This window comes from Monodon monoceros, unplaced genomic scaffold (assembly GCF_005190385.1).
Source record: "Monodon monoceros isolate NGI ecotype Baffin Bay Population unplaced genomic scaffold, NGI_Narwhal_1 Super_Scaffold_20, whole genome shotgun sequence".
NCBI classification, from domain to species: domain Eukaryota; kingdom Metazoa; phylum Chordata; class Mammalia; order Artiodactyla; family Monodontidae; genus Monodon; species Monodon monoceros.
In genome coordinates this window covers 101,934,652-101,960,235 of record NW_021703777.1, presented here as the reverse complement: position 1 = coordinate 101,960,235, position 25,584 = coordinate 101,934,652, and the positions used below count along the sequence as shown (strand labels likewise).

At 35.9% G+C, this 25,584-nt stretch overlaps 1 protein-coding gene across 1 annotated transcript in view; it reads left to right on the top strand.

Moving 5' to 3' along the window:
- The first annotated feature begins 2,426 nt into the window (after window positions 1–2,426).
- TACR3 (tachykinin receptor 3) overlaps window positions 2,427–25,584 on the top strand; it is a 61,070-nt gene continuing 37,912 nt past the window's right edge. The window contains exon 1 of the mRNA XM_029235610.1: window positions 2,427–3,509. Within this exon, the coding sequence (XP_029091443.1) occupies window positions 2,965–3,509 (545 nt within the window). The 5' untranslated portion in view covers window positions 2,427–2,964. The remainder of the gene's footprint in view (window positions 3,510–25,584) is intronic.

Below are 25,584 nucleotides of genomic sequence, written 5' to 3'. Positions count from 1 at the left end.
TTCATTTTATGTTTTAAGCGAAGTTAACAGAATCCAGTAGGCACACATCCTCCTACTTAGTTACGTACTCCCATTTTTCTCTGCATCTTCCTATTCTACTACCCTTAACACTTGCTTTAATGTCAAAAACACTACTAGACTACAGGCTCCATGAGGACAGGGTTTGTATCTGGTTGTCTCATTGCTACATCCCTAGTATTTGGTACAGATTTGGAAGGAAGTACACTCAATACACATTGAAGGAATGACTGAAGCAACGCATGAACAGTAACTACTCTACTGGGACACAGGGAAAGTCTCTCTACGTAAGGCAGATCTAAAAGTAAAGCCATGAGCTGGATCCCTCTCTTCCTCTGAAAGAAAACAACTCTTTAAACGCCTTTCATTGTAACTTCTTCTAATTCTATCACCAATCAATTTTTGTCATATCTTCTACTCATGTTTAAGTCCAATGAGGACAAATCACAACTTATAATGCTCTGTATGGATAAGTAAAACAGCAGTGTAAACTGAATAGATTTCCACACCACTAATTTTACAACTGTAAATATTTGATCAAAATATGCATAATTACCAAACCACATCATGACCCATTTCCTAATCTTGATAAATGGTGTGTTTCATACAAAGGAATTTTTTTTTTAACAATTATCCATTGATTTCATTAGGGAAGAAAGAGGCTTTCACTTGTAATTCAAGTAATTCCCCAAGATGGTGAATTAACAGAAAGAAGTAATTTGCCTTTCAAAAGAAAATGATTTAATTTAGAATTAATAAGCAGGAAGTGTGGAGTCTGTTAACTTATGATTTATCACATGTTTTTGCAGGTCTTTCTGGGAAGAAATAGCAAATAACCTTTGATAATTATCATTTTCATCATGCATTTATTTTGAAGTAGGGCTGTGTCCACAGAATTATTATCAGGTTGCCTCAAACTTACTTATGTACACTACCTTTTTGTCATAAGAACTATAAGAAGGAAACTATTATTCATTACCAATCACCCTAAGTCCACTTATGCAATAATCTGGGTTTTTAAAGAATAGGTACTTAACTGGGAAACTAAAGAATACAGTGTTCAGAAATCACAAGCTACTTTCTCTTGAAGCAAATAAAAGTTGCTCTCCAATACATCTTACCTGAAAATGTTTAGATGAAATGCACATTGTAACAAGAGAGAAGGGCACTAACATTTATTGAGGTCTCCCTCCTGTCTGGTGTTGTCGAAAGGCTGTTGAAACTACTCATTCCCATCACTACCCTGAAAATTAGATGTTTTAAAAAATCTTCATTTTCAAGTGAGGAAATCAAAGCTCAAAGAGTTCAAGTGGGGAGGGGGGAAAGAGTTCAAGTGTTTTGGGGGGATTACTAAAATACGTGTAACCCTAAATCTCTTCTCACCTGCCCCTCAAGAGACTAATAAAAGACAGTCTGGCCCCAGAACATCTTTTTTTTTTTTTTTTTTTTTTTTTTGTGGTACGCGGGCCTCTCACTGTTGTGGCCTCTCCGGATGCGGAGCACAGGCTCCGGACGCGCAGGCTCAGCGGCCATGGCTCACAGGCCCAGCCGCTCCGTGGCATGTGGGATCTTCCCGGACTGGGGCACGAATTCGTGTCCCCTGCATCGGCAGGCGGACTCTCAACCACTGCGCCACCAGGGAAGCCCCCCAGAACATCTTGATAAATTGTCTGTGAGATCCACCTAAGCACAGGCTCCAGCTTGCACTCCACAGAACACTCCAGCTCACCTGCTCTCACCCAAAGCTCAGAAGTCAGGCCTGCCTGTCTGCCCAGGAAATTAAGGTTATTCTTGCATCCTCATCAGTGTGTCCTCATGGTCAGGCCCTGAAAACTAAGGCTCCAAATGTCCAAAACCGTATAGCCATGTGTATGTATTTAGATTGCTTACAGGATACTTTCATCCCAGAGCAATGAAGAAATTCAAGTCTTGTCCTTGTGTTTCAAGAAAGTCTACATCTTGGAATCTCTGATTTACCCTCATTGTTTTATGGCATTCCAACCTGAGCAGAATCTTCCAGGAAAAACCATAGTCTCTCTCTGCCTGGGGGAGAGGAGGGGTCAGATTTCTGGTGATAGAGATTAGAGGAAGAGGGGAAATGGGTGGATTTGGGAAGGGGGAACGAGAAGAAACGGGATCTGAGAAGCGAGAATAGAAACACACGAGCAGAAAGTTGAGTGAAATTCCAAAAACCAGTGGCACCTAACAAAGCGCGCGGCTCTAGGTGCCCACAGTCCTCAGCAGGCTGCACCCACACATGCTCTAGCCCTAGCTGAAAAATCTCCGGGGATCGTGCCTTTGCTTTACGGGTGAATGGTTAAACTGGTTTAGAAAAGAATAGTCCACAGTAAATGTCTGAAAGCAGGGACCTCAGCAAACTATCTTGAAGTTAAAAGACGGAAAACAATCTTGTAACGATTTTACGTATGAGAAAGTGCAGCCCTTCCTTCAGTGTATCAACCCGCCGAGTAGCGAATGAATGAAACCCAAAGGGCGGGGGTGGAGGAAAGGAGGGCAATCTTATTCCAAGAAGGGGCTCGTCAGTTCCGCACAACGTCACGGAAGTAGGGCACTATAACAAACTATAAAGCTCGCAGCAGCCCCCGATCCTCAGCGCTCCAGCCGGTGCCCGGGAACTCGCGCAGGGGCGACCCCGGAGTTCTCCGCGGGCGACAGCCCTTAGCATCTCTTTTTCCGACTGTCTCATCCTGCCTGCCTGCTAGGTTCGCAGACTCCTCGGGGAAAGTGCCTCCCTTCTCCCCATCACCTGCAGGTTCAAAGCATCCCTTAACCAGAAAGGGCTGTGGGTACCTTTCTACCCCGCTTTCGGGCGGGGCTGAGGTCCACTGAGCAGCAAAGCTACCGGGAAGCAGAGAAGAACTTCGAGGGAGACTGCCCGGGCGGGCAGTGGTTGAGTGAGGGGAACCGGGTTGCCGACCCATCGCTATGGCCTCGCTCCCCGTAGCCGCGAACTGGACGGACGGGGGAACAGCGGGTGCGGACGCCGGGAACCCGAGTGCCGCGCTCGAGGCTGGGGCAGCGGCGGGAAAGGCTGACACCGAGTGGCTGCAACTGCTAGCCCAAGCCGGCAATCTTTCCGCTTCCTCCTCCACGCTGGGACTGGCCGCGGCCTCCGCGGCGCCTTCGCAGTTCCGGGCCAACCTCACCAACCAGTTCGTGCAGCCGTCTTGGCGCATTGCGCTCTGGTCCCTAGCGTACGGCGTGGTGGTGGCCGTGGCGGTCTTCGGGAATCTCATCGTCATCTGGATCATCCTGGCCCACAAGCGCATGCGGACTGTCACCAACTACTTCCTCGTGAACTTGGCTTTCTCCGACGCCTCCATGGCCGCCTTCAACACCTTGGTCAACTTCATCTATGCGCTTCACAGCGAGTGGTACTTCGGCGCCAACTACTGTCGCTTCCAGAACTTCTTTCCTATCACAGCGGTGTTCGCCAGCATCTACTCTATGACGGCCATTGCAGTGGACAGGTGAGGAGAAGACAGGGAGGGAGGAAGAGGGGGAGGGAGAGAGGAGCTGGGCGGTGGGATAAGGTTACAAAGGAAATGGTGACAAAATGGGTTTGATAAAAGGAAAGGGACCAGTTAAAAGTTCTTGAAGAAAGGAGGTCACTAACCCATTTGTAGTCTTCTAATGGCTGAACTGGTTTCTGCTTCTATGGCCTCCCCACTCCCACCCTAATCCCCCTGATCCCCATTAAGGGCATCTAGAAGGACTGAAGAAGGTGAATGAGAGAGATGGGGAAAATCTGTCATTCCAAGTAGGACAAACTCAGCTAGAAACGCTTAGTACTCGCACATTTTCTCAGATGGCTTCAAGCAATTGCCACAAAAATTATGTTATCTGTAAAATGTACTTTTTGGCTTTCCTTCTGTCAGTCGTTATTCTGTCAGAGAAATGAATGATAAGTTACCCTTCTCCTCCCTCTGGTTTGTTGGTCCATCCCCTTCCCCATCCTTGCCCCAAGGCCAACACTGGTTCGGTCTCCCACTTATGGAGGATCCATCAGAGGCAATAAGCTCCTTCCAAATGATTGCCGTCAGCTAGCAGTTTCCACAGTGTTTCAGGTAGATTTCACTTTCAGTAATCTGTGAAGGCCATGAGATGGGTAAACCCTGTGTCGGGAAGATGGCATCCAAATCATTCAGATGATGGGCAACAAAAAGCCCAAAGAATAGGTGGTTAAGAAATGAGGCACACCAGGCTTCCCTGGTGGCGCAGTGGTTGAGAGTCTGCCTGCCGATGTAGGGGACACGGGTTCGTGCCCCAGTTCGGGAAGATCCCGCATGCCTCGGAGCGGCTGGGCCCGCGAGCCATGGCCGCTGAGCCTGCGCGTCCGGAACCTGTGCTCCGCAACAGGAGAGGCCACAACAGTGAGAGGCCCGCGTACCGCAAAAAAAAAAAAAAAAAAAGAAAAGAAATGAGGCACACCGCTTTATAACTGTTGAAGATAATCTTTTAGAATGTCCCCCCATCTACAGTGGGGATTCTGAGATTCTCAAGCAATTTTAAGAAGCTGGAGAGACCTCCAACAGTTGTCCTCAGGTTCCAGTTTATGAAATTTCTGTGTGTTTTTTTTCTTTCTCATATTGAACATCATGGACTATGCATACTGTGTTAACACGATGGTAAACCTCTACCTGTTACTGATAGTTACATTTTAATTCAATGTTATGCTAAAGAAGAAACACACCAGTTGATTTTAGTCTTCATTTTATGATTGGCAGCTTGCAAGGGGGATGCATGGAGGCCGGCGGAGGGGATTGAAGTCACTTTAACTTCAGTAACTATGTCCTCATCTGTGAAAATAAAAAAAACACTTTTTTTCTATATTAAACTTGTTCAAAGTAAAATGAGGCTTAATATTAATTCTTACTACATTAAGCCACCATTATGAGAAAAAATAAGAAAACACTACTTTTTTTTTCCGTAAGTCCATCCTCTGTGTTTACTGTTTTGAAATAGTGATCATAGAGGTCTTGATGACATAAAGCTTTAGAAACAATTTTCAAATGCCACGCCCAGGGGGTTATATTGAAGGAGCAGTGGTTAGTTGCCACTAACTAGGATAAGTAAGCATAAAACCACATTTTAAAAGCCTCTGAGGGCTTCCCTGGGGGCGCAGTGGTTGCGAGTCCGCCTGCCGATGCAGGGGATACGAGTTTGTGCCCCGGTCCGGGAAGATCCCACATGCCGCGGAGCGGCTAGACCCGTGAGCCATGGCCGCTGAGCCTTCGCGTCCGGAGCCTGTGCTCCGCAACAGGAGAGGTCACAACAGTGAGAGGCCCGCGTATCGGGAAAAAAAAAAAAAAAAAAAGCCTCTGAAACTGCCAATCTTCCTTTCCCCTTTATCTCTGATTTTCCACAAGTATCTCACCCCTTCATTTTTGTAGGGACAGAGGTGAGTACAAAAAGCAATAAAATTAGCCCCAAGTTGGAGAACAAGTGAAATTGCCTCTAATCTTGCTCTACTTTATATATAACACATCTTACATATATATTACCTATGTTTTAATTAAGAATGCAGGTGTTAGAAAATTAATAGAACAGTTTATAATAGAAATATTATCTTTTTTAAAATGTATGGCATATCCCACTTGACATACAGGGATATTAGAAAATAGAAAATATCTTCTTTCATTTTCTAAGCACATTTTTGAAGTTAAGTTAGAAACTCTAGGAAGGTTTATTAACATATGGTAAGGGACAATTTCAGGGCATAGGGTCCAGTATTGATTAAAATATTTAAAGAATTTTTTAAGTGACAGTCACTGTTTTTTACCTGGAAACCTTAAGGAAGTAATTTAATATGTTTTATTTAATAATTTCAAAAGCATTAACAAACACAGCAAAAAATACTTTATATTCTTCAAACCCAGGGACACCTGACATAAATAATGAGTAAAATAAATATTTAATCTAACTGAAGTAAGTTATATTTTTAGCCAAATAGATAAAAAGTTATCTTATATGCTATACTTTAAAAATTTTGCTTCTCATAAAGCTGTTATGCAAAGTATTCATAGAACCTCTATTTCTTTTGAAGCTTATTATGGACAGATAAAAATATATAGTCATAAAAAATCATAAGGCCTGAATGTGGTAACAAATTATCTAAATGTATTGTGGTAAATTTTACCATTGCTTTAAATATTATGGTTATAAATACTTCGGTAATTTTTTTTAAAAAACATCTTTATCAGTCTTTAATTCTAGTGCCTGAGCCAATCTCCTCATTCCTCTCTACTTTAGGGAGAGCCACTGCCCATGCAGTTACATTCTTTATTACAATAAGACTTGACTCATTATTTAGCCCAGATGATAAACTGCATGAGCTTAGCCCAAGATAAACTGGTTTACATTTGCATTCTTTGCAAAATAGTAACTAAAACTATGCTTTGGAAAAGATTACTTTTAGAAAAATTTTTATGAATCTTTAGCTCCTTTTACAATTTGTAGTTCTTATTCAAGGATTTTAAAATACCCCATTTGCAGTCACTAAAATTACTGCTGTAGTGTGCTGTGAAAGTTCGATTAAAACTATCAAACAAATTCAAATTCAAATGAAAATTCTTATAAAATTAATCCTGAGTACATAATGAAAGCAATAAATGTGTATTAATTGAATGAATGAAACATAAAATTATCACAAAGGTGAAATCAGAAGTGCCTCTTAGATAACTAGCAGAACTCCAGTTGATATCAATGTTACATTAACAACACGGGGAGAAAAAGGAGTTTATATCATATTTAACAGACACAGTGTAAAAAATGCTGAATATATAACATATTCTTACACACTAAAAAAAATATATATATCTCATATAAAAAGAACAAAAGTAACAAACAATTCACAAAAGAAGAAATAAAAGTGTCTGACAAACATTAAATTATGGATTGCTTATATTCTGTTTCTCCATTTTTCACCTGTTATTTGCTTCTCAAGAAATTCAAATCTGAACTCTTTTCCCAACACTCTACCCAAAGAGCCTTATTGAGAAATCCAGTGAGCATTTTAATCCTCGACTTCCTTGACCTTTTAGTAGTATTCCTCACAGGTGGCTATTGCCTCTTGGCTTCCAACTGTCCTGATCACCTCCTACCCCCTCAGCCTCTCTTCCATGGCATTATTAATTCTCAATAATTAGAATTATTTCTAATTCTCTGCCTCTATGTAGTAATTAAATGCATAGGTTCCACAATACCAAATCCTGGACCTGATTTTGTCCTTACTTTATTCTCTATTTCTAAGTGATCTCATTCAAATCCACAGCTTCATTTTTCACTTTTGAATGAACAGTTTCCATTTTTTCTATTATCTAATTGGTTTTCTTTTGAATTATAGAAGACACATAACAATCCATACAATAAAGTAGACAAATATAAATGAATGAAAAATTAAAACTGGAAAAAATAGAAAGGGAGAAAATAGAAACAAGATGGGAGTGAAGTTATAACATGGACATTCAGGTCAAAGAGTCCCAATCATTTATGAAAGTTAAGCTTCAAATATGTCTCTGAGCCTCTTAGTGAACAAACAAAAAAGGAAATAAAATCAGTAAATTTGTTTACACTGTATAAACAATATATACACATTCCTTAAGGGCTTAGGAATTTCTGATATTTGAGTTTCAAGAAATTCTTTGCATGGGCAATTAAGAGGACAGTGTCCTCAACCACAGTGTCATAAATGCAAAAGAAGATTTCCCATAGGTGTTTGCTTAGCATTCCTCTGAGTAGGCCAAAGACATATGCCAAAGCAGAACTCAGTGAATGATATTCTCAGGGTAAAACCTCTATCTGAGCACAGTTTCCAGATGGTCTGGTTTGTTGCATTGAAAAAACTACAAAAAAGGATAAAATGTATTTCCTCCAAAAGTATTTTTTTCCACCTGAACTTTGGATATAGCTTGAGAATCAGATAATTCAAAGTTGTAACATATGGCAAAAGCTCTACAAATCATTCTCATTCCAGTCCCCAGTCTCTGATCCTGATCCATCCTCTATACCAGTCTCTTATTGAAACTTATTTTCCCCTCATGCATTATAAGGATCATACATGCACAGTGAAAACAATTAAAAATAGAAATATTAGAAAGTTAAATTTACCTGTAATTGTCCTACACCCCAAATATAGCCTATCTATGATCTTCATGTTCACATTTCAACCCTCTCTTCATTTTTTGTGATATGTATATCTCACATATTACATTATGTACATGCATAAATAAAGATATATTTTTTAATTACTAAAATAGTACCACATTATCATGTCATTTTAAATTTACCATACAGGGTTATTAAAATTTATTGAACAAATTATAAATCTTGGACACTATATGTTATGAAGATATAGATGTTTATCTTACTCTATAACATTTTTACTTTAATTGTTTAAATTACAGTAGGTACATATAAGATAGAAATAATACATACATATGTTTTAAAACTCAAAAAGTAAATGGATCACCAGCTTAAAATCCTCTAAACCGTCTTTGAGCTCTGCTCGTGTACCTGACGTTTCCACTTGGGGTCTGAAAAGCTCCTCAAACTCCTCCAAACCCATTATCTTACCTCCAAACCTCTTCCTCTTTCAGTGTTCCCCATTTCAATAAACAGTACAAGCATCCATTCAGTTGTTCAAATAGCTCCCAATCTATTACCTTCTTTCTGACTCTACCCCCACTTCCCTAGTCCAAGCTACTATCATATCTTTCTTGGACTACTAAAAACACCTCTTAATTGGTCTCCCCACATCTAATCTTAATCCACCTTAGTATATATAAGAAGATGTTTCTGCACTCCTACTTAATGCTACAATGTTTTCCCATTGCTGTTATGAGAAGAAGAATATTCTTAATCCAGATAATAATACCTTGGATAGCCTGGTTCCTTGACCTGTCCAACTTCAACTCATACTATACCTCAACTTCCTAATCTTTGTTCTAGTCACTCTGATCCTCTTTCAAGGGCCTAAATGTGTGATGCTATCTTTTTGCCATAAAGCCTTTAAACACAGTTTTCCTTCTGTCTCAAATTCCCTTCTGCCCATTCCTCATTAGTTGAACATACTCCTCATTTAGATAACAGCTTGAATCTCATTTCACAGGGAAACGTTCCATAAGCCTCCCAATTTAAATTAAATGTCACTTTGTAGATTCTCTTAGCACATGTTAGACATAGCATTTTTATATATTAAATTAAGAATACTTGATTAATAATTTCCTCTAATAAACTTATAAACATCATAAAGACAAGTTCCCTCTGTTCTTAGTCTTTACTGTATCCTTATGCCTATCATACTGTTTTGCACATGGTAAGCACACAATCCAGATTCCTGAATAAAAGAATCATAAAAGGAATCATATAAAAATTAAAGTGATGAGATATAAATTTTTTCCATTAAAATCAGCAGAGATTGCTAAGTTGTAGTAAACATGGCATTTTAACACATGATTTTAGATTGAACCATATGTAATTGTCAGTTTTTAATAGTTTAAAATGTCAATTAACATTTCATATGGTTTAATCTAACCGTTGGGTATATATTGTCAAAAATCTTTCAAGGTGCAATTTTCCAACATGTTCAAAGATATTTTTCAAATCAAAATTCAAAGAACTGAAAACAACTAAAAAGCTCAACAAAAAGAAATGAATGATGAGGCATCTAAAAATGAAATTCTATGTAGAAGTTTTAAAATTACATTTGAATATAACATCAGTTCTCTCAAGTCTCTAGGCACATGTATACAAATGTGCTAACATTAACATGCATATCCAAACATTTTTAATCTTTTTATAACCTTTGCTTATAAACCATTTCTTGCTAGTCTCCAATTATTTCAAAGAATCCCTAGGAAAGTCTGATGAGAGTTCATCAGTAGTCCTCCTTAGCACTTCCATTCTCCTCACCATACCCTGGCCAGAGAGAGAGAAAGAAAGAAACAGCAATGTCAGCACTTTGGTACAGAACATAATAGTGTCTCTGGAAGAAGCCATGCCTTTCTCCAGTTGTTTTGGGCATATTGCATCCAAATCTGCAGAAGTCATAAATTACAAACTGCCCTCTGCCTGAAGTTTTTGTGATGTCTATTTGTGTTCCAAATAGAATTTGGAGGAATTATCTTGTCCCTAATCTTTGCTCCATTAACAAATTCTTAAAGACCAGTGTTCCTTCATCTTCTACTTGCAACTCTCTCTCCCTGGGGCTCAGCTCTAAACCACATGTCCAGGATGAGGAATTGTTTCCCTACTTCCCTATGCCTCATTGCTTTGAGAATACACCATTCTTACTGAGGCTTGCTCACTGGTATGTTGGATAAATGGTGCAAAATATACAACTGGGGTTTGAAGCCCCACCACTTCATTAGACACAGTCAGAGTCTGAATCCCACTTTAGACTCAGCAGGATCTCTAACACACGATGAATTTTTAGACTATGGATTTAACAGTCTGATATAATTCTATATGTGCAATAAGGTAGATATAGATTTGATTTTCTCTGAATGCTGAGATTTTGGGTAATTTTGTTTTCCTTTATACTTTTCCTTTTCTAATTATCTACAACAAAATGTACTTCTTTTACATGAAACAAAATACATTGCTAATTAATTAAAGTTCTGAAGATGGATGGTGGTGATGGTTGCACAATAATGTGAATGTACCACTGAACTGTACACTTAAAAATAGTTACAATGGTAAATTTTATGTTTGGTATATTTTATCACTATAAAAATTTTTAAATATTAATTAAATAAATAAATACTGTTTAAGGACCTAATAATGACTCTGAGATACACGCTAAAGAGTTTAGACTCAAGGAGAGAACAACTTGATTAAACTTTGTATAGATTTTTAGTGATAGATGTTTTATGGAAACATTTTTAACACACTTTCTAGGCTAATTTAGAAATCATGAAGACATCTCTGGCAAAAGAGTACCTTCACATTACAATGGATTATTTTGTAAACTGTGAAATCTTTTCCCCAGGAATTATGTAAAGATATCACACTTATGTGGAGTAATTTAGAAGACTGCCTAAAGATACAGGGATAAATTAGCTCAGTATTTCTATTATTTAGTCTGGTATATGACAAAAGTTTTTAAATATTTGCTTAAGAAGTCCCCCATTTTGAGTTTGTATTATTATCTATGACTTTTTTTACCTTCAAATCTGCCCAAGTATCAAGGTTATTTAAATTTTTCTTTTACGCATACCTGTAAGTAAGGAAAATGTGTATCTGATTTTATCACTAAGCAACAAAGGGCTCAATTGTGCTCTGGAGCTGATTTATACTTGTTAGAGGGAATCAATTGTGCACATTTCTTCTCAACTCTGCATTTAGTGATGTTACTTTGGTAGCTTGAAATCATGGTAGGAGTATTTACACCACAGAAATTTGCAAATGCTAGAAGTCATGAGTTTTGTTTTGTTTCTGTGTTTTTTTTTTCCTTAGAGTGCTTGTGGTTAAACATTTACCAGCACACAAATCACTATATTTGTAGTCATTCACTCAATAGCTATTTCTTAAGTACCTTCTAAGTAATAACATTGTATAGATACGGGGCACACTGGAATAAACAAGACAAACATGTCCCATATCCTAATGAAACTGTAATTAATATCTTCACTTGAATCCCTCAGTTGTAGTCCACCAGAGTCCTAAATCCAATAATCTATTGAACTTCAACATCTGAAAGTTTACTAAGCATCTCAGAATTTACATGCTCCAAACCAAGTTCCTGATTTTCCTCTGAAACTTACTCCTCCTACAATCTTCTGAGGTCAAAAATCTGAACCCTAGGTCAGAACTCTTGGAAGTATTCTCACTCATCTCTTCTTTCATACTTTATGTCCAATCAATCAGAAAATCTAATCACTTTTACTTTCAAAATATATGTAGAATCTAATCACTCCTTAAGATGTCTATCGTTGCCTCCCTAGTCCAAGTCAATATCATTTCTCACCTAACTGGTTTCCCTACCCCTGCTTTTGTTCCGCTTGGGTTTGTTCTCAGTGCAACAATCAGAGAGATCCTGTAATGTGTCAGATAATATATCCCCTCTACAAATCCTCCAATGGCACCTCAGTTCTCTCAGGGTAGAAATCAAAGTTCCTACAACAGTCTATAAGAATTTATAGTAACTGGTTCTTTGTTACTCTCCAACCTTATCTCCTACTACTTACACTCCACTGCTCTGCTCCACCATCACTGCATTCCTCTGTTACATCAATATACTAAGCGTGTTTCCACCTCAGGATCTTACACTCTGTGTGAAACACTCTTACTCCAGACATATTGTTCATTACCTGTACTGCTTCTGGACCCTGACTACTCTATTTGAAATTGCTTTAAATTTTTCTTTACCACATGTATCACCTTCTAATATACTATATAGTTAGCTCATCTGCAATGTTTATTGTTGTTTGTATGTCCTGCCCTACTGGATTCTAAGTTCCATGAGGACAAGGCTAGACCTGTGTCTCAACTGAGTAAATGAAGAATAGATAGAGTCTATGGTAACTGGGAACACATAGCAGGGGAAAGCACATTTATAGTGTTAGAGCAGTAAAACACAGAAATGTAGAAGCATTTTTTAAGTTCCTTATTTTATAGAAGTATAGAAAATATCTCCTAATAAATTGGCTATGAGTAGTTACTATTTAAATAAAAACATTTAAAATATTCTATACAACCTAATATGTGATTATCATACTAAACTGTATCATCTATAAAGAAAATGATTAGGAGATTTTCAAATGAGCATAGGAAACAATTTTGAAGAAATTAAAAACTCACAAATTGAGTGTTTATGTTGAAGTACTATTAATCACAATTCAGAATTCTTAGATGAATAAACTTACTGAATTTAAAAGACATCACAGTGCCATATGTATTGATTTTTATACCTTCAAATTAAATAAATATATGAAGGCCGTTTTCCCCATTAAGTTAACTACGTGGTATAAAATAAATTCAAAACTCTTAAACTTACATCATGTTTTCATTAACTTAAAATGTTTTACTCCTAAAATAAAAATATTTTCAGTATCTCTTCAACAAAGATTTACATAAGCTAAATTTCATGTTGAAGGCTGTGGTATTTCACAAACAAACTAGTGTAATAATATTTTTAAAATAATAGATTACAGTGCTTTCCTATGTAAGAAATTACTGACAATCCCCATTGACCAGTCACAAAACCATTGATGAGACTATCTTTAATGAACAAGAATGAAACTGAATAAGGTCTCCTTAGAAACATATAAAAGGGCACCATTTTAAAGTTTTAGCAGCTCAAAAATAGAACACATATGCCAAAGAACACACACACACATAACCAATTCTATGCATGCACAATTCAATACACGCAATCCTTGCTTTGCACAAATTTCAGTTACCAAGATTATTTATTTATATAACACCGGTCCCCTCAACAGCGTGGCTCAAGTTTTTCTTACCATGTCACATTAACTGTGAGTACTTGCATAATGTAAAAAATTATCTGCTAGCTCTTAAGCTCTCACGAATCACTCCACAAATTATAGATGTACTTCATAATCAGTGACCAATCATATTGCTATTTTTCAAAATCTGTTACTGATTGGTCACTGATTATCTTAGTCAGTTCATGCACAGACAGCAAAGCACATAGTTGCATTGCCTCATTGTCTTTCAATGATAAACTCAAATGACACCTTAGAGAAATGGTTAATCAAGAGAAGGACTTGCAAACAAAGAGGAAGAAATAAAAAGTGATAACACTGAAAGTGAAATTCAAATCCAGTATAGGTGAAGATGAAGAAGAATAGCTGAATAAGAGAATGTTGACAGTCACTTTACAAGAGACTCTAAATATGCAGCCAGAGGAACTTAGTGAAGGTGAATTTATCAACATGAATGAGGAAAATGATAGTGACAAATGATGAAGATGTCCCAGAGGAAGAGAACTGGCAAAAATCTTCATATGAAAAAAAAAAAAAAAACTCTCAGATACTTCACCACTTTCAAAGTTCAAGGATAAAATGTTGGAAGCTGATTCAAACTTACAAAGGAGTACAACACTCTTCCAAGGTATAGAAAACATGTTGGCTCTGTATATGTTATATGAAAGAATAAAGTAAACACTATTCAAACTACTCATGATACCTTTATTTTTTTTCTAAGACTTTATTTTTAGAGCAATTTTTGGTTAACAGCAAAATTGAGGGAAGGTACAGAGATCTCCTATATATCCTCTGCCCCCCACACTTGCATAGCCTCCCTGTTATCAACATCTGGTACATTTTTTACCACTGATGAACCTAACTGACTCATCATAAGCACCCAAAGTCCATAGTTTACATTAGGCTTCACTCTTGTACATTCGATGCATTTAGGCAAATGTGTAATGACATGTAACCATCATTATTGTCTCCTCCAGAGTATTTTCACTCCCCTGAAAATTCTCTGTGCTTTGCCTATTCAACTCTATTCCCTTGAACCCCTAGCAAATACTGATCTTTTTATTGTGTCCATAGTTTTGTCTTTTCCATAATCACATAGTTAGAATCAAACAGTATGTAGCCTTTTCAGATTGACTTCTTTCACTTAGTAATGTGGATTTAAGATTTGTTGATGTTTTTTCATGGCTTGATACTAGATTTCTTTTTAGCAGTGAATAACATTTCATCATCTGATGTATTGGGTTGGCCAAAAGGTTCGTTTGGTTAATGAATACGTTGTTCAATGAAGTTACTCGTGAAAATGAAAAATGTGTCTTTTATTTTTACTTTAAACCGAACGAACTTTTTGGCCAAACCAATACCATAGTTTATTTACTCATTCATCTAATGAAGGACATCCTGGTTGCTTTCAAGGTTTTGGTAATTATGAATGAAGCTGCAGTAAACATCCATGTGCAGGGTTTTGTTTGATTTTTGTTGTTGTTTTGGTTTTTTGTGGGTTTTTGTTTTGTTTGTTTTGTTTTGTTTTGTGGACATGAATCTTCAACTCTATTTGGTAAATACCAAGGAGCACAACTGCTGCTGGATCATATGGTAATAGTATGTTTAGTTTTTTAAGAAGCAGCCAAACTGTCTTCCAAAGTGGCTGAACCATTTTGCATTCCCAGTAGCAATGTATGAGAGTTTCTGTTGCTTCACATCCTTTCCAGCATCTGGTGTTATGGAGTTTCACCATTCTATAGGTGTGTAGTGGTATCTCATTGTTGTTTTAATTTGCATTTACCTGGTGATGTATGATGTGGAGCATCTTTTTGTATGCTTATTTACTATCTGCATATCTTCTTTGGTGAGGTGTCTGTTAAGGTTTTTGGAACCTTTTGGGAACCTTATGCACATGTTAAATCTTTTGTACTTGTCCCACAGTCCTTGGATATTCTCTTCCGTTTTTTCAGTCTTTGTTTTCTTTGCTTTTCAGTTTTTATGGATTCTACTTATATATACTCTAGCTCAGAGGCTCTTTCTTCAGCCATGCTGAGTCTACTAATAAACCCATCAAAGGCATTCTTCATTTCTGTTGCAGTGTTTTTCAACTCTAGCACTTCTTTTGGTTCTTTCTTTCTTAGGATTTCCATCTCTCTGCTTACATCGTCCAGCTATTCTTACATGCTGTCTGCTGTATCAGTTAGAGCCCTTATGATATTAATCCAGTTGTTTTAAATTCCCAGTATGATAATTCCAACATCCCTTCTATGCCTGGTTCTCATGCTTGCTTCATCTCTTCAGGTTTTGTTTTTTGTTTTTTTGTTTTTTGTCTTTTGATAGCTGGACATGATGTTCTGGATAAAAGGAACTGCTCTAAATAGACTGTTAGTAATGTGGTGGTGAGGTACGGAGGAAGGGGAAGCATTCTAGAGTCCTATAATTAGGTCTCAGTCATTTAGTGAGCCTATGTCTCTGTTCTGTGAACTTCACAAGTGTTTCTCGTTTTTTTCCCTCCCTTTATTTTTTTTTTAATTTTTATTGGAGTATAGTTGATTTACAATGTTGTGTTAGTTTCTGCTGTACCGCAAAGTGAATCAGTTATACATATACATATATCCACTCTTTTTTAGATTCTTTTTCTATATAGGTCATTACAGAGTATTGAGTAGAGTTCCCTGTGCTATACAGTAGGTCCTTACTAGTTATCTGTTTTACATATAGTATAGTGTATGTAATCAATCCCAATCTCCCAATTTATCCCTCCCCTGCTCTTTCCCCCCTGATAACCATAAGTTTGTTTTTTACTTCTTCTTAACAAGGACTGCCCTCAGAGGAAACTAGTTGGCCAGAGTTTAATCTGCTGGGGTATTATCGGAGTCTAACTGTCCTGAGGGGAGGATATACTCCAGTCCAGCTGCATCAGCCTTCCACTTGGGAGAAGGGAAATAGCCAACTCTAACCTACTCTAGACATCTGTCCCATCTAAATGGAGAGAAACGTCTGTGTTAAGAAGAATAGTCTCTGATGTGTTTAAAAAGTCCTTTTCCCCTTCATCCTGCTAGAAGCATGAGGGGGTGTTTCTCTGATATATACAGTGGGATCATGGTCCAGTTCCTGGAAGTAACTCACAGTATTGTGAGGGACCTCTGCTATATTTCCAAAATGTGTATTTAATAATCTAAGGGGAAAATGTAACATTCTATAAAGCAGGACAAAATTATTCTACCACAATCTTACTTTGTAGAAAGATCTAAATGTTCATATGCGTCCTCATTACTCTTTTATTCTGTTATTAATTTACTTGTCAAAACCTGGACAATCGTTCTGCCTTTGCTGTAACCTGCTCCATACAACTCATCCTGAGTTTCATTACCTTTGCGTAGTAATTTCCATTCATCTTCTATTTGGATATGTTTAATTTGTTAATTTTTCCATTTGCTAATTTTTAGCGGAGAACATTCTAAAGGGTTCATTCAGTAAAAACAAAAAAAAATGAAAAACTACAAGCAACATATACGTTTCAAAAAAAATGGAAAGAATTGTTGACATAATGAATGATCCTTTATAATTACATCACATTTGTTATGTTCAAATCTTTTTTTATCTTTACTAGTTGTTGTTGTTGTTGTTTTGTCTTCTTCTTTCAGTTATTGAGAAAAGCGTGATAGTCCAACTATGACTGGGAATGTATCCCTCATTTTAGTTTTGTCCATTTTGCTTTGTATATCTTGAAGCAATATTTATACAAATCTAGGACTGTTATGCCTTCCTATGAATTTATCCCTTTTGTCATTATGAAATGTCCCTCTTTGCATTTATTAACACCTCATGCCTTAAAGCCTAATTTTTGTGATGGTTTTTGAATTTTATTTTATTTTTATACAGCAGGTTCTTATTAGTTATCTTTTATACATATTAGTATATATATATATATATATATGTCAATCCCAATCTCCCAATTCATCCCACCGCCCACCCCCAGCTTTCCACCCTTGGTGTCCGTATGTTTGTTCTCTACATCTGTGTCTCTATTTCTGCCTTGCAAACCAGTTCATCTGTACCATTTTTCTAGATTCCACATATATGCGTTAATATACAATAGTTGTTTTTCTCTTTCTGACTTACTTCACTCTATATGACAGTCTCTAGACAATCTTTTCTTTGGTTAGTGTTTACATGGTAACCCCTTTCACACAAACATTTTAACACCAAGAATGTCTAATATGATTAGAAGTCACAAATTTGATCCCATGATGTGTGGAAATGTAAATTTTAATTACATAATTTTATTTAATTTCAAAATTAACTGTACTAAAATTGACTTTAATTGATGTACAGATTTAGGATTTTTAATGCATGAATCTATTCATGCAACAGTCACCACCATCAGGACACAAAACAATTTCATTACTACAAACAAACTCCCTCATGCTATACCTTTGTATTCATACCCTCTCTCTGCCCTAGAACCTGGGAAGCCCTGATTTATCTTTCTCCACTGTAGTCTGGATTTTTTGGGAAAATATCATATTAATATAATCATACAATATGTGAACTTTGAGACTGGCTATTTTCACTCACCATAACATTTCTGAGATCTAAGCTGTTGAGTGTATCAAAAGTTTGCTCGTGTTTTATTGCTGAGGGTATTCTTTGTATGGAGGCACCAAAGTTTATTTGTTCATCCACCCTGTGCAGGGTATTTAGGTTGTTTCTAGTTTTGAACAATTATGATCTATTCATAGATCATAAACATCCATTAAAGATTTTTGTGTGAAAACAAGTTTTCATTTCTCTAGAGTAAATAAGTAGGAGTGGGATTACTGGTAAATGTAATTTTTACATTTAAATGTATATTTATATTTATACATGTATAAATGTATAATGTATATTTACATTGTATATTTATATTTATATAAATGTATATTTAACTTTATAAGAAATTGTGGAACTGCTTTCCACAGTGGCTATACCATGTTGTATTCATACCAACAGTGTATGAATGTTCTACTTGTTCCAGATCTTCATCAGCAATTGGTATTGTCAGTATTTTTGTTTTAATTTTAGCCATTTTAATGTGTATCTTGATGTGCTTTTAATTCACATTTCATTAATGGATATTTATATTAGACAAGTTTCATGTGCTTATTTGTCATTAATGCATCTTCTTTGTTGAAGTGCCTATTCAAGCCATTTGCCCATTTTTAAATTGGATTGTTTGTTTTCTTACTATTAAGATTTTATTTTTAACAGCTTTATTGAGTTATAATTTACATACCATAAAATATACTCATTTTAGGTATATGATTTAATGATTTTTACTAAGTTTTTAGTTCTGTAACCATCAACACAATTTAATTTTAGAATATTTCCATTACCTCAAAAAGAAACCTCACTTCCAATTTTGTAGTCACTCCCCATTCTACGCGCAGCCCTAGACAACCGCTAAGCTATTTTCTCCTGCTACAGATTTGACTTTTCTGGAATTTGATATAAATGGAATCATTTTATATCACATATAGTCTTTTGCATAGACTTCAAATTGTTTTCTCTGTTTTTAATTGGGTTATATGTCTTCTTATTAAATAGTGAGAGTTATTGTGTATTTTGAACACAATTCCTTTACTGGACATATTATTTGCAAATATTTCCTCCTTGTCTGTGGTTTGTCACTTTACTTTCTTCCTTGCATATTTAAAAAGCAAAAGGTTTTAATTTTCATGAAGTACAGCATATCATTTTTCTCTTTTATTGTTTGTGCTTTTGTAGTCAGTTCTAAAAAATCATTAGCTATCCCAAGGCTGTGAAAATTCATTTTTATGTTTTTTTTTCTGATAGTTTTATGGTTTTAGATCTCACATTTATATGTGATACATTTGGAGATTATTTTTATGTGTGGTGTGACATAACCGTATAATTTATCTTTTTGCATGTGGATATCTAATCGTCCTAGCACTGTTTGTTGAAAAAATACAATTTACCCCCATTAAATTGCCTTGGCACAGTTGTCAAAAATCAATTGAACATAAATGTAAGTGTTTATTTCCAGACTCTTGATATTTTTGCTTCACTGATCTACATGTCTATTTTTATGCCAGTACTACACTGTCTCGATTACTGTAGCCCTGTAATAAATTTTGAAATATGGAAAGTATAAGTCCTTCAAATTTGTTTTTATTATTCAAAATTTTTGACTATTCTAGAAGGTCTGTACTTCCAAATTATTTTTAAGATCAGTTTTTTAAATTCTGGAATTAGAATAGGAAGTTTTATAAGGATTCTGTTGAATTTTTCAGTCAATTTGGAAAGCATTGTCAGCTTAACAATATTGAGTCTTCCAATCCATGATCATGGACTGTCTCTCCATTTATTGAGGTCTTCTTTAATTTGTTTCAACAATGCACTGTAGTTTTCAATGTATGTCTGAATTCTTTTATTAAATTTCTTCCTATGTTTATTAAATTATTCTTTTTTTTTCTACATCTTTATTGGAGTATAATTGCTTTACAATGGTGTGTTAGTTTCTGCTTTATAACAAAGCGAATCAGTTATACATATACATATGTTCCCATATCTCTTCCCTCTTGCGTCTCCCTCCCTCCCACCCTCCCTATCCCACCCCTCCAGGCGGTCACAAAGCACTGAGCTGATCTCTCTGTGCTATGCAGCTGCTTCCCACTAGCTATCTACCTTACGTTTGGTAGTGTATATATGTCCATGCCTCTCTCTTGCTTTGTCACAGCTCACCCTTCCCCCTTACCATATCCTCAAGTCCGTTCTCTAGTAGGTCTGTGTCTTTATTCCTGTCTTACCCCTAGGTTCTTCATGACATTTTTTTTTCTTAAATTCCATATATATGTGTTAGCATACAGTATTTGTCTTTCTCTTTCTGACTTACTTCACTCTGTATGACAGACTCTAGGTCTATCCACCTCATTACAAATAGCTCAATTTCGTTTCTTTTTATGGCTGAGTAATATTCCATTGTATATATGTGTCACATCTTCTTTATCCATTCATCCAATGATGGACACTTAGGTTGTTTTTGGTGCTACTGAATAGACTTTTTTGAAGTTCATTTTTAGATTGTTCATAACTAGTGTATAGAAATACAATTCATTGAACTTGTATTCTGTGACCTTGCTGAACTTATTAATTCTAATGGGTTTGGGGTTTTGTGGATTCCTTAGGAAGATCATTTCATCTGCTAATAAAAACAGTATTACTTCTGTCAGTAATAAAGACAGTATTCCTGTTGAATTTGGATGCCTTTTATTTCCTTTCTTTCTTTCTTTTTTTTGTAGTTGTTATTGTTGCTGTTTGCTGTTTTTTTCATATCTGATTTTTCTCTTTAATTATATTTTCATGATACCTTATTAAGGTAATTTGAGCACAAATTATTCAATGATAGAAAATGACAGAAAAACAATTTTAAAAATCACCTCCATTCATTCATTAATTTAGTCATACAATAAATATGTATCGGGTGCCAAATATGTGCAGTCATTATCCTAGATGCTATGAATATATTTATTATCTAAGTATATATCCAATAATGTATTATTATCACAGTTTAGAGGTTACCTATACCTTCTTTCTTCCATTTGCACAGTTAAATAAGCATTTACATCATCACAACTTAATTACCTGCAGATTGGGTACTCCTTCTGCTTGATGGACAACGTCATCTTTCTGAGTTTAAGGATAACAGAGTGGAACCGCCACAGGCCACTTCAAAAAGGAGTTTAATATGGTATAGGCCATATTAAACAAAATTGAAGGAAATTAATTCCTAGTGCACCCAAAGAACTTACAGAGTCTCCAAGTATAACATGCAACATTTCTATTTAATCATTGAACCACTGAGCACTAGTTGCCCTGACTGATGTTACATAGAAGACCTTAGTGCTCTCCATATAAGAAATTCTTCTAAAAGGAGAGATTTGAAAGAGAAATAACCTATAATGCACTACCCTGATGGAACAGTTTCTGTTGAAAAGTTATAACAATATTAAAAGAAGTTTTTTTTTTTTAATCCTTAGATCAGAATTTTGGCATGAACTTATTTTTCTTTCTACTCTGATCACAACTAGCTAAGAACCACATTAAATAAGTTATCTTTGTTTATTTTTGTCTCGAGCTTACCACAGCAACATTTTTTAAATTCTCAAGTGTTAATGTTTTATTCAATATAGTTTTAGAGTGATTTAGGTTGAGTGTCTACTGTGCCTGATATTACCTAAGTCTCCTTGAATACATTGTGTTATGTAATGTCATTTTAACCTCATAATCATACTCTACGCCATGTTTATTCCCATTTAGCAAAGTTAAGAAAACTATTCCTTTTAAAAATTGTGTACACGCTTAAGTTTTTATTTGTAAACAATTATTCACCCATCCATCTGTCCAAATATTCAACAACTATTTGCAACAACTATTGTTGACTAATATAGACACTTTGTTAGGTGCTACAGAACACAGAGAAGAATAAATCATATCTCCAATGAGCTAAAATCATTATGAGCATAATGCTGTTGCAGCACTGAGGAGGTAAAAACTAACTCTGCACAGAGAGAGGGAAAGAATCTACAGTGATCAGTCTGTAATCTGAGTGGAAATTAAAGGATGGTTAGAAATTTTCCAGTCATACAATTTTAGAATAACATATGAAGCAAAAGAAAAATCACTTCAGCAAGGAAACTAGCATGTGAAAAATATGAAATTATTATCTGAGCTGGATAATGTCCATTTTTCAATTCATATCTACTCACTATATATTCCACTCTTTTTTCTGCCCCTGCCCACCAGGCTGACTACTTCTGTAGACTGACTGTATCAATAGGGTCCCTCACTCTTGGGTCTCTTCTTGGCTTTTTCTAATGGGAGACCTCTGGAGGGGATGGGAAGGAGAGTGCCTTTGGGATATATCTACCACTCTTGCCTTTCAGGATTGCTGTAAATTGGCTAAGTCTCCAGCTGTATACATATCTCTTACCAAGTGCTCCTTCCTTGGGCTTCATCTCCTCACTTCAGATTATAGGATCCTGAATTTACAGACTAAAGCAATGTCTACTGTAGCCAGAAGCAAACTGGAAAACAGTAAAATCTATATTATTTCAGGCAAATATTACTTAATATAATCAAATAAACATCTGGAGACTGCACTCTCTCTTTATACCAAAAATTTTAAATGTATATAAGCATGTAAAGATCCAGAAACAGAGCTTAATAAAAAATGCTACCAAAAGGAAAAATTATACCATATACCAAGAACAATTACAAAATGGAAAGGCTTACTTACTGAGAGCAGTAAAGTTATGTCAAAAAATTCTGTTTTGCAAAAGACATCATCTTTTTGATGAAAAAGATCCCTTCAATTATGTCAGGAAAAGAAGTACATGGTAAAGGACATTGGTCCTGTATTAGAGTGAAAAGGAAAACTAATAAAAGATGGCATTATAATGTAAGCTTCTGATGGATATTTCTGAGAATTTCTTCCTCTATGAAAGACAACAAAAAGTGACTTTAAAACTTGCTTAGGTGTTATGCTAATTGGAAGAGTAAAGAATCCAATCTTAGCTATTCTTTGTGAAACAGTTAGAGTAAGGAGACTCTAACGTATTTGAGAATCTATTTGGTGGGGAAAAATGGTAATGAGAAGCTCAGACAAACACCTAGGAAAATCTAGTGTGATCATATCAAAGATATACATTTCTTTAAAGGAAGAATAAAGTACTGACACTCATTTGAGAGAGATTGTATCCTGGGTTTGATAATTTCTTCTCAAGGTCCAGAGGGTATTTATTTGACCCTAAGGATCCATTTTCTTCATGCTTACTGTTGAGAAAATTATTATTCCAGGAGAGAGTCACAGAATAGGAAACGTTGATGCCACAGTGAATTCCTAATCACCAATTTCAAATTGGTCTTCAGCAGTGCCTGGAAGTTCTACCTACCTCTTTGGTCAACTGGCTCTCCCTTTCTACAATATTTCAACATTTCTTTATTTTCCTCAATCGTTAATGTAATTCAATCTCCAGTGGTAATACTCTATTCCAAGCAGCAATCATCTCTCACCCAAACCAAAACAATAATGAGGTAACTTATCTTCTTCCTTCCATTCTTTCCCTCCTTCAATCCATTCTCCAGACTAAAATCTGATTACTCTCCCCTCCTGATTGAATCACCTCAATTACTTTCCAGAGGACAAAATTCTATAACCTGAACTACAACTTCGTTTCAAATCACTTTCCCCCTTCACTTTCAGCATTTCAATTACATTAGCCCTTAGTTCCTCAAGTGCACAATGCACCCACCCTTACCCATCAAATTGGTTTCCTAGGGCTACTGTAACAAACTAGCACAAACTGAGTAACAACAGAAATTTATGTCTCACATTTCTAGAAGCTAGAAGTCTGAAATCAAGGTGTTGGCAAGGGCCATGAAACCTATGAGGAAATTCTGCCTTGCCCCTTCCTAACTTCTCGTGGATTGCTGGCAGTCTTTGACATTCTGTGCCTTGTAGATACATCACTCAATCCTCCATCTTCATGTGGCAATCTCTGTGTGGTTCTTTGTTTCCAAAGTTCTCCTTTACACCTTATATTGAATTAGGGCCCAACATAATGACCTCATTTTAACTTGATTACCTATATAAAACTCTATTTCCACATAAGGTCACCTTCTGTGATATTGGGTGTTAGGACTTCAATGTACCTTTTTTAGGGGGACACAATTCAACCCACAAAAACCCACCATTAACACAGGAGTTTTTCACATGTTGTTTGTTCCCCCAGAAATCTTTGCAATGCTCACCCTTCTGCTACCTTGCCTAGTCACCCTTTCAAGTTTCAACCCAGAATGCTTTTCTTAGGGAAGACTGATTCACAATCTAAATGTTTTCCCCAGTAAATGCACTCACACAGCCATAAACATTGCCTTTGTAACACTTATTATATTTGTAACTTTATGTTTATTGGTGAGATTATTTGATTAGTATCTATCTACTTCACTAGACTGTGAGTTCTGTGAAGGTCATTTTTTTCTCATTGTTGTATTACTACAGTATCTGGGATACTACAGTAGACATCCAAGAAATGTTGGCTGAATGAATGAATAATAGATCAGACTAGAAATGACAAAAATGTCAGCTTGAAGTTTCAAAATGTCTACTTTCACTAAAGTGTTAGTTAGTGAGAACATAAATTGACTGTTTCCATACAATCCAACTAAAACAATATTCTACCTGTCAGGAAATAATTTCTCTAACATTAAACTAATTGACAAAAAAAATCAATAAGAAATTTGTAGTTTATTTTGAATTGTCCATCCTGTAGTAGCTGTACAAGACTCTAAACCTGCTCACATCACTCAAGTTCTCATTACAGTCTCAAAAAATCAGCTGTCTAAATATTCAAATAGCATTCATAAATTTCCAGGCAAGCGAAAAAGCAAAGATTATGATAAGATTGAGAAATAGTCAGTTCAGTACAACAAAATTTATTGATAAGTACTGTGTCTGACTCTGGAAACACCATAAAGCAACAGTTCAACGTAATGAGACAAATGCTATGGTGATTTATAGTCCATAGCAATGGGAACAGAAATGACCAATCACAATTATTGCCTTTATATATTTGACTTTCATCTTTAATATTGCACATAAATGCTTTTGAATTTAGAGACAAGATGCGACTTCTGATTCTCTTCAAGTCATCTACCTTATATATTTTTCTTCCTCTCCCACAATTCCTTAAACGAGTGGTTACATTCAAAGCCATAATCTGTACCTACATAGACTTTGAGGATTGGCAGACTGGTTTAGAATTCCAATTCCTACCATTTGGGACATTTTAAAATACTTTACTTAATCTTTAAGCCTCAGTTTTCTTTTCTGTAAAATAGAGATAATATTAGTTGATTTATTGAATTTTTCTGGATACTAAATGTATATATATGTATATATATTCTGTGCAATAAGTTGTCTAGTCATGCTTAGCAATCAATATATGTTGCTATTATTATCTTTACCAACATAAGCATGAGAGGTGAATTTTAAACAGTTTTCAGTTTCAAACATGTGTATTTTATTTTCTTTGTATGATTCACTTTATTT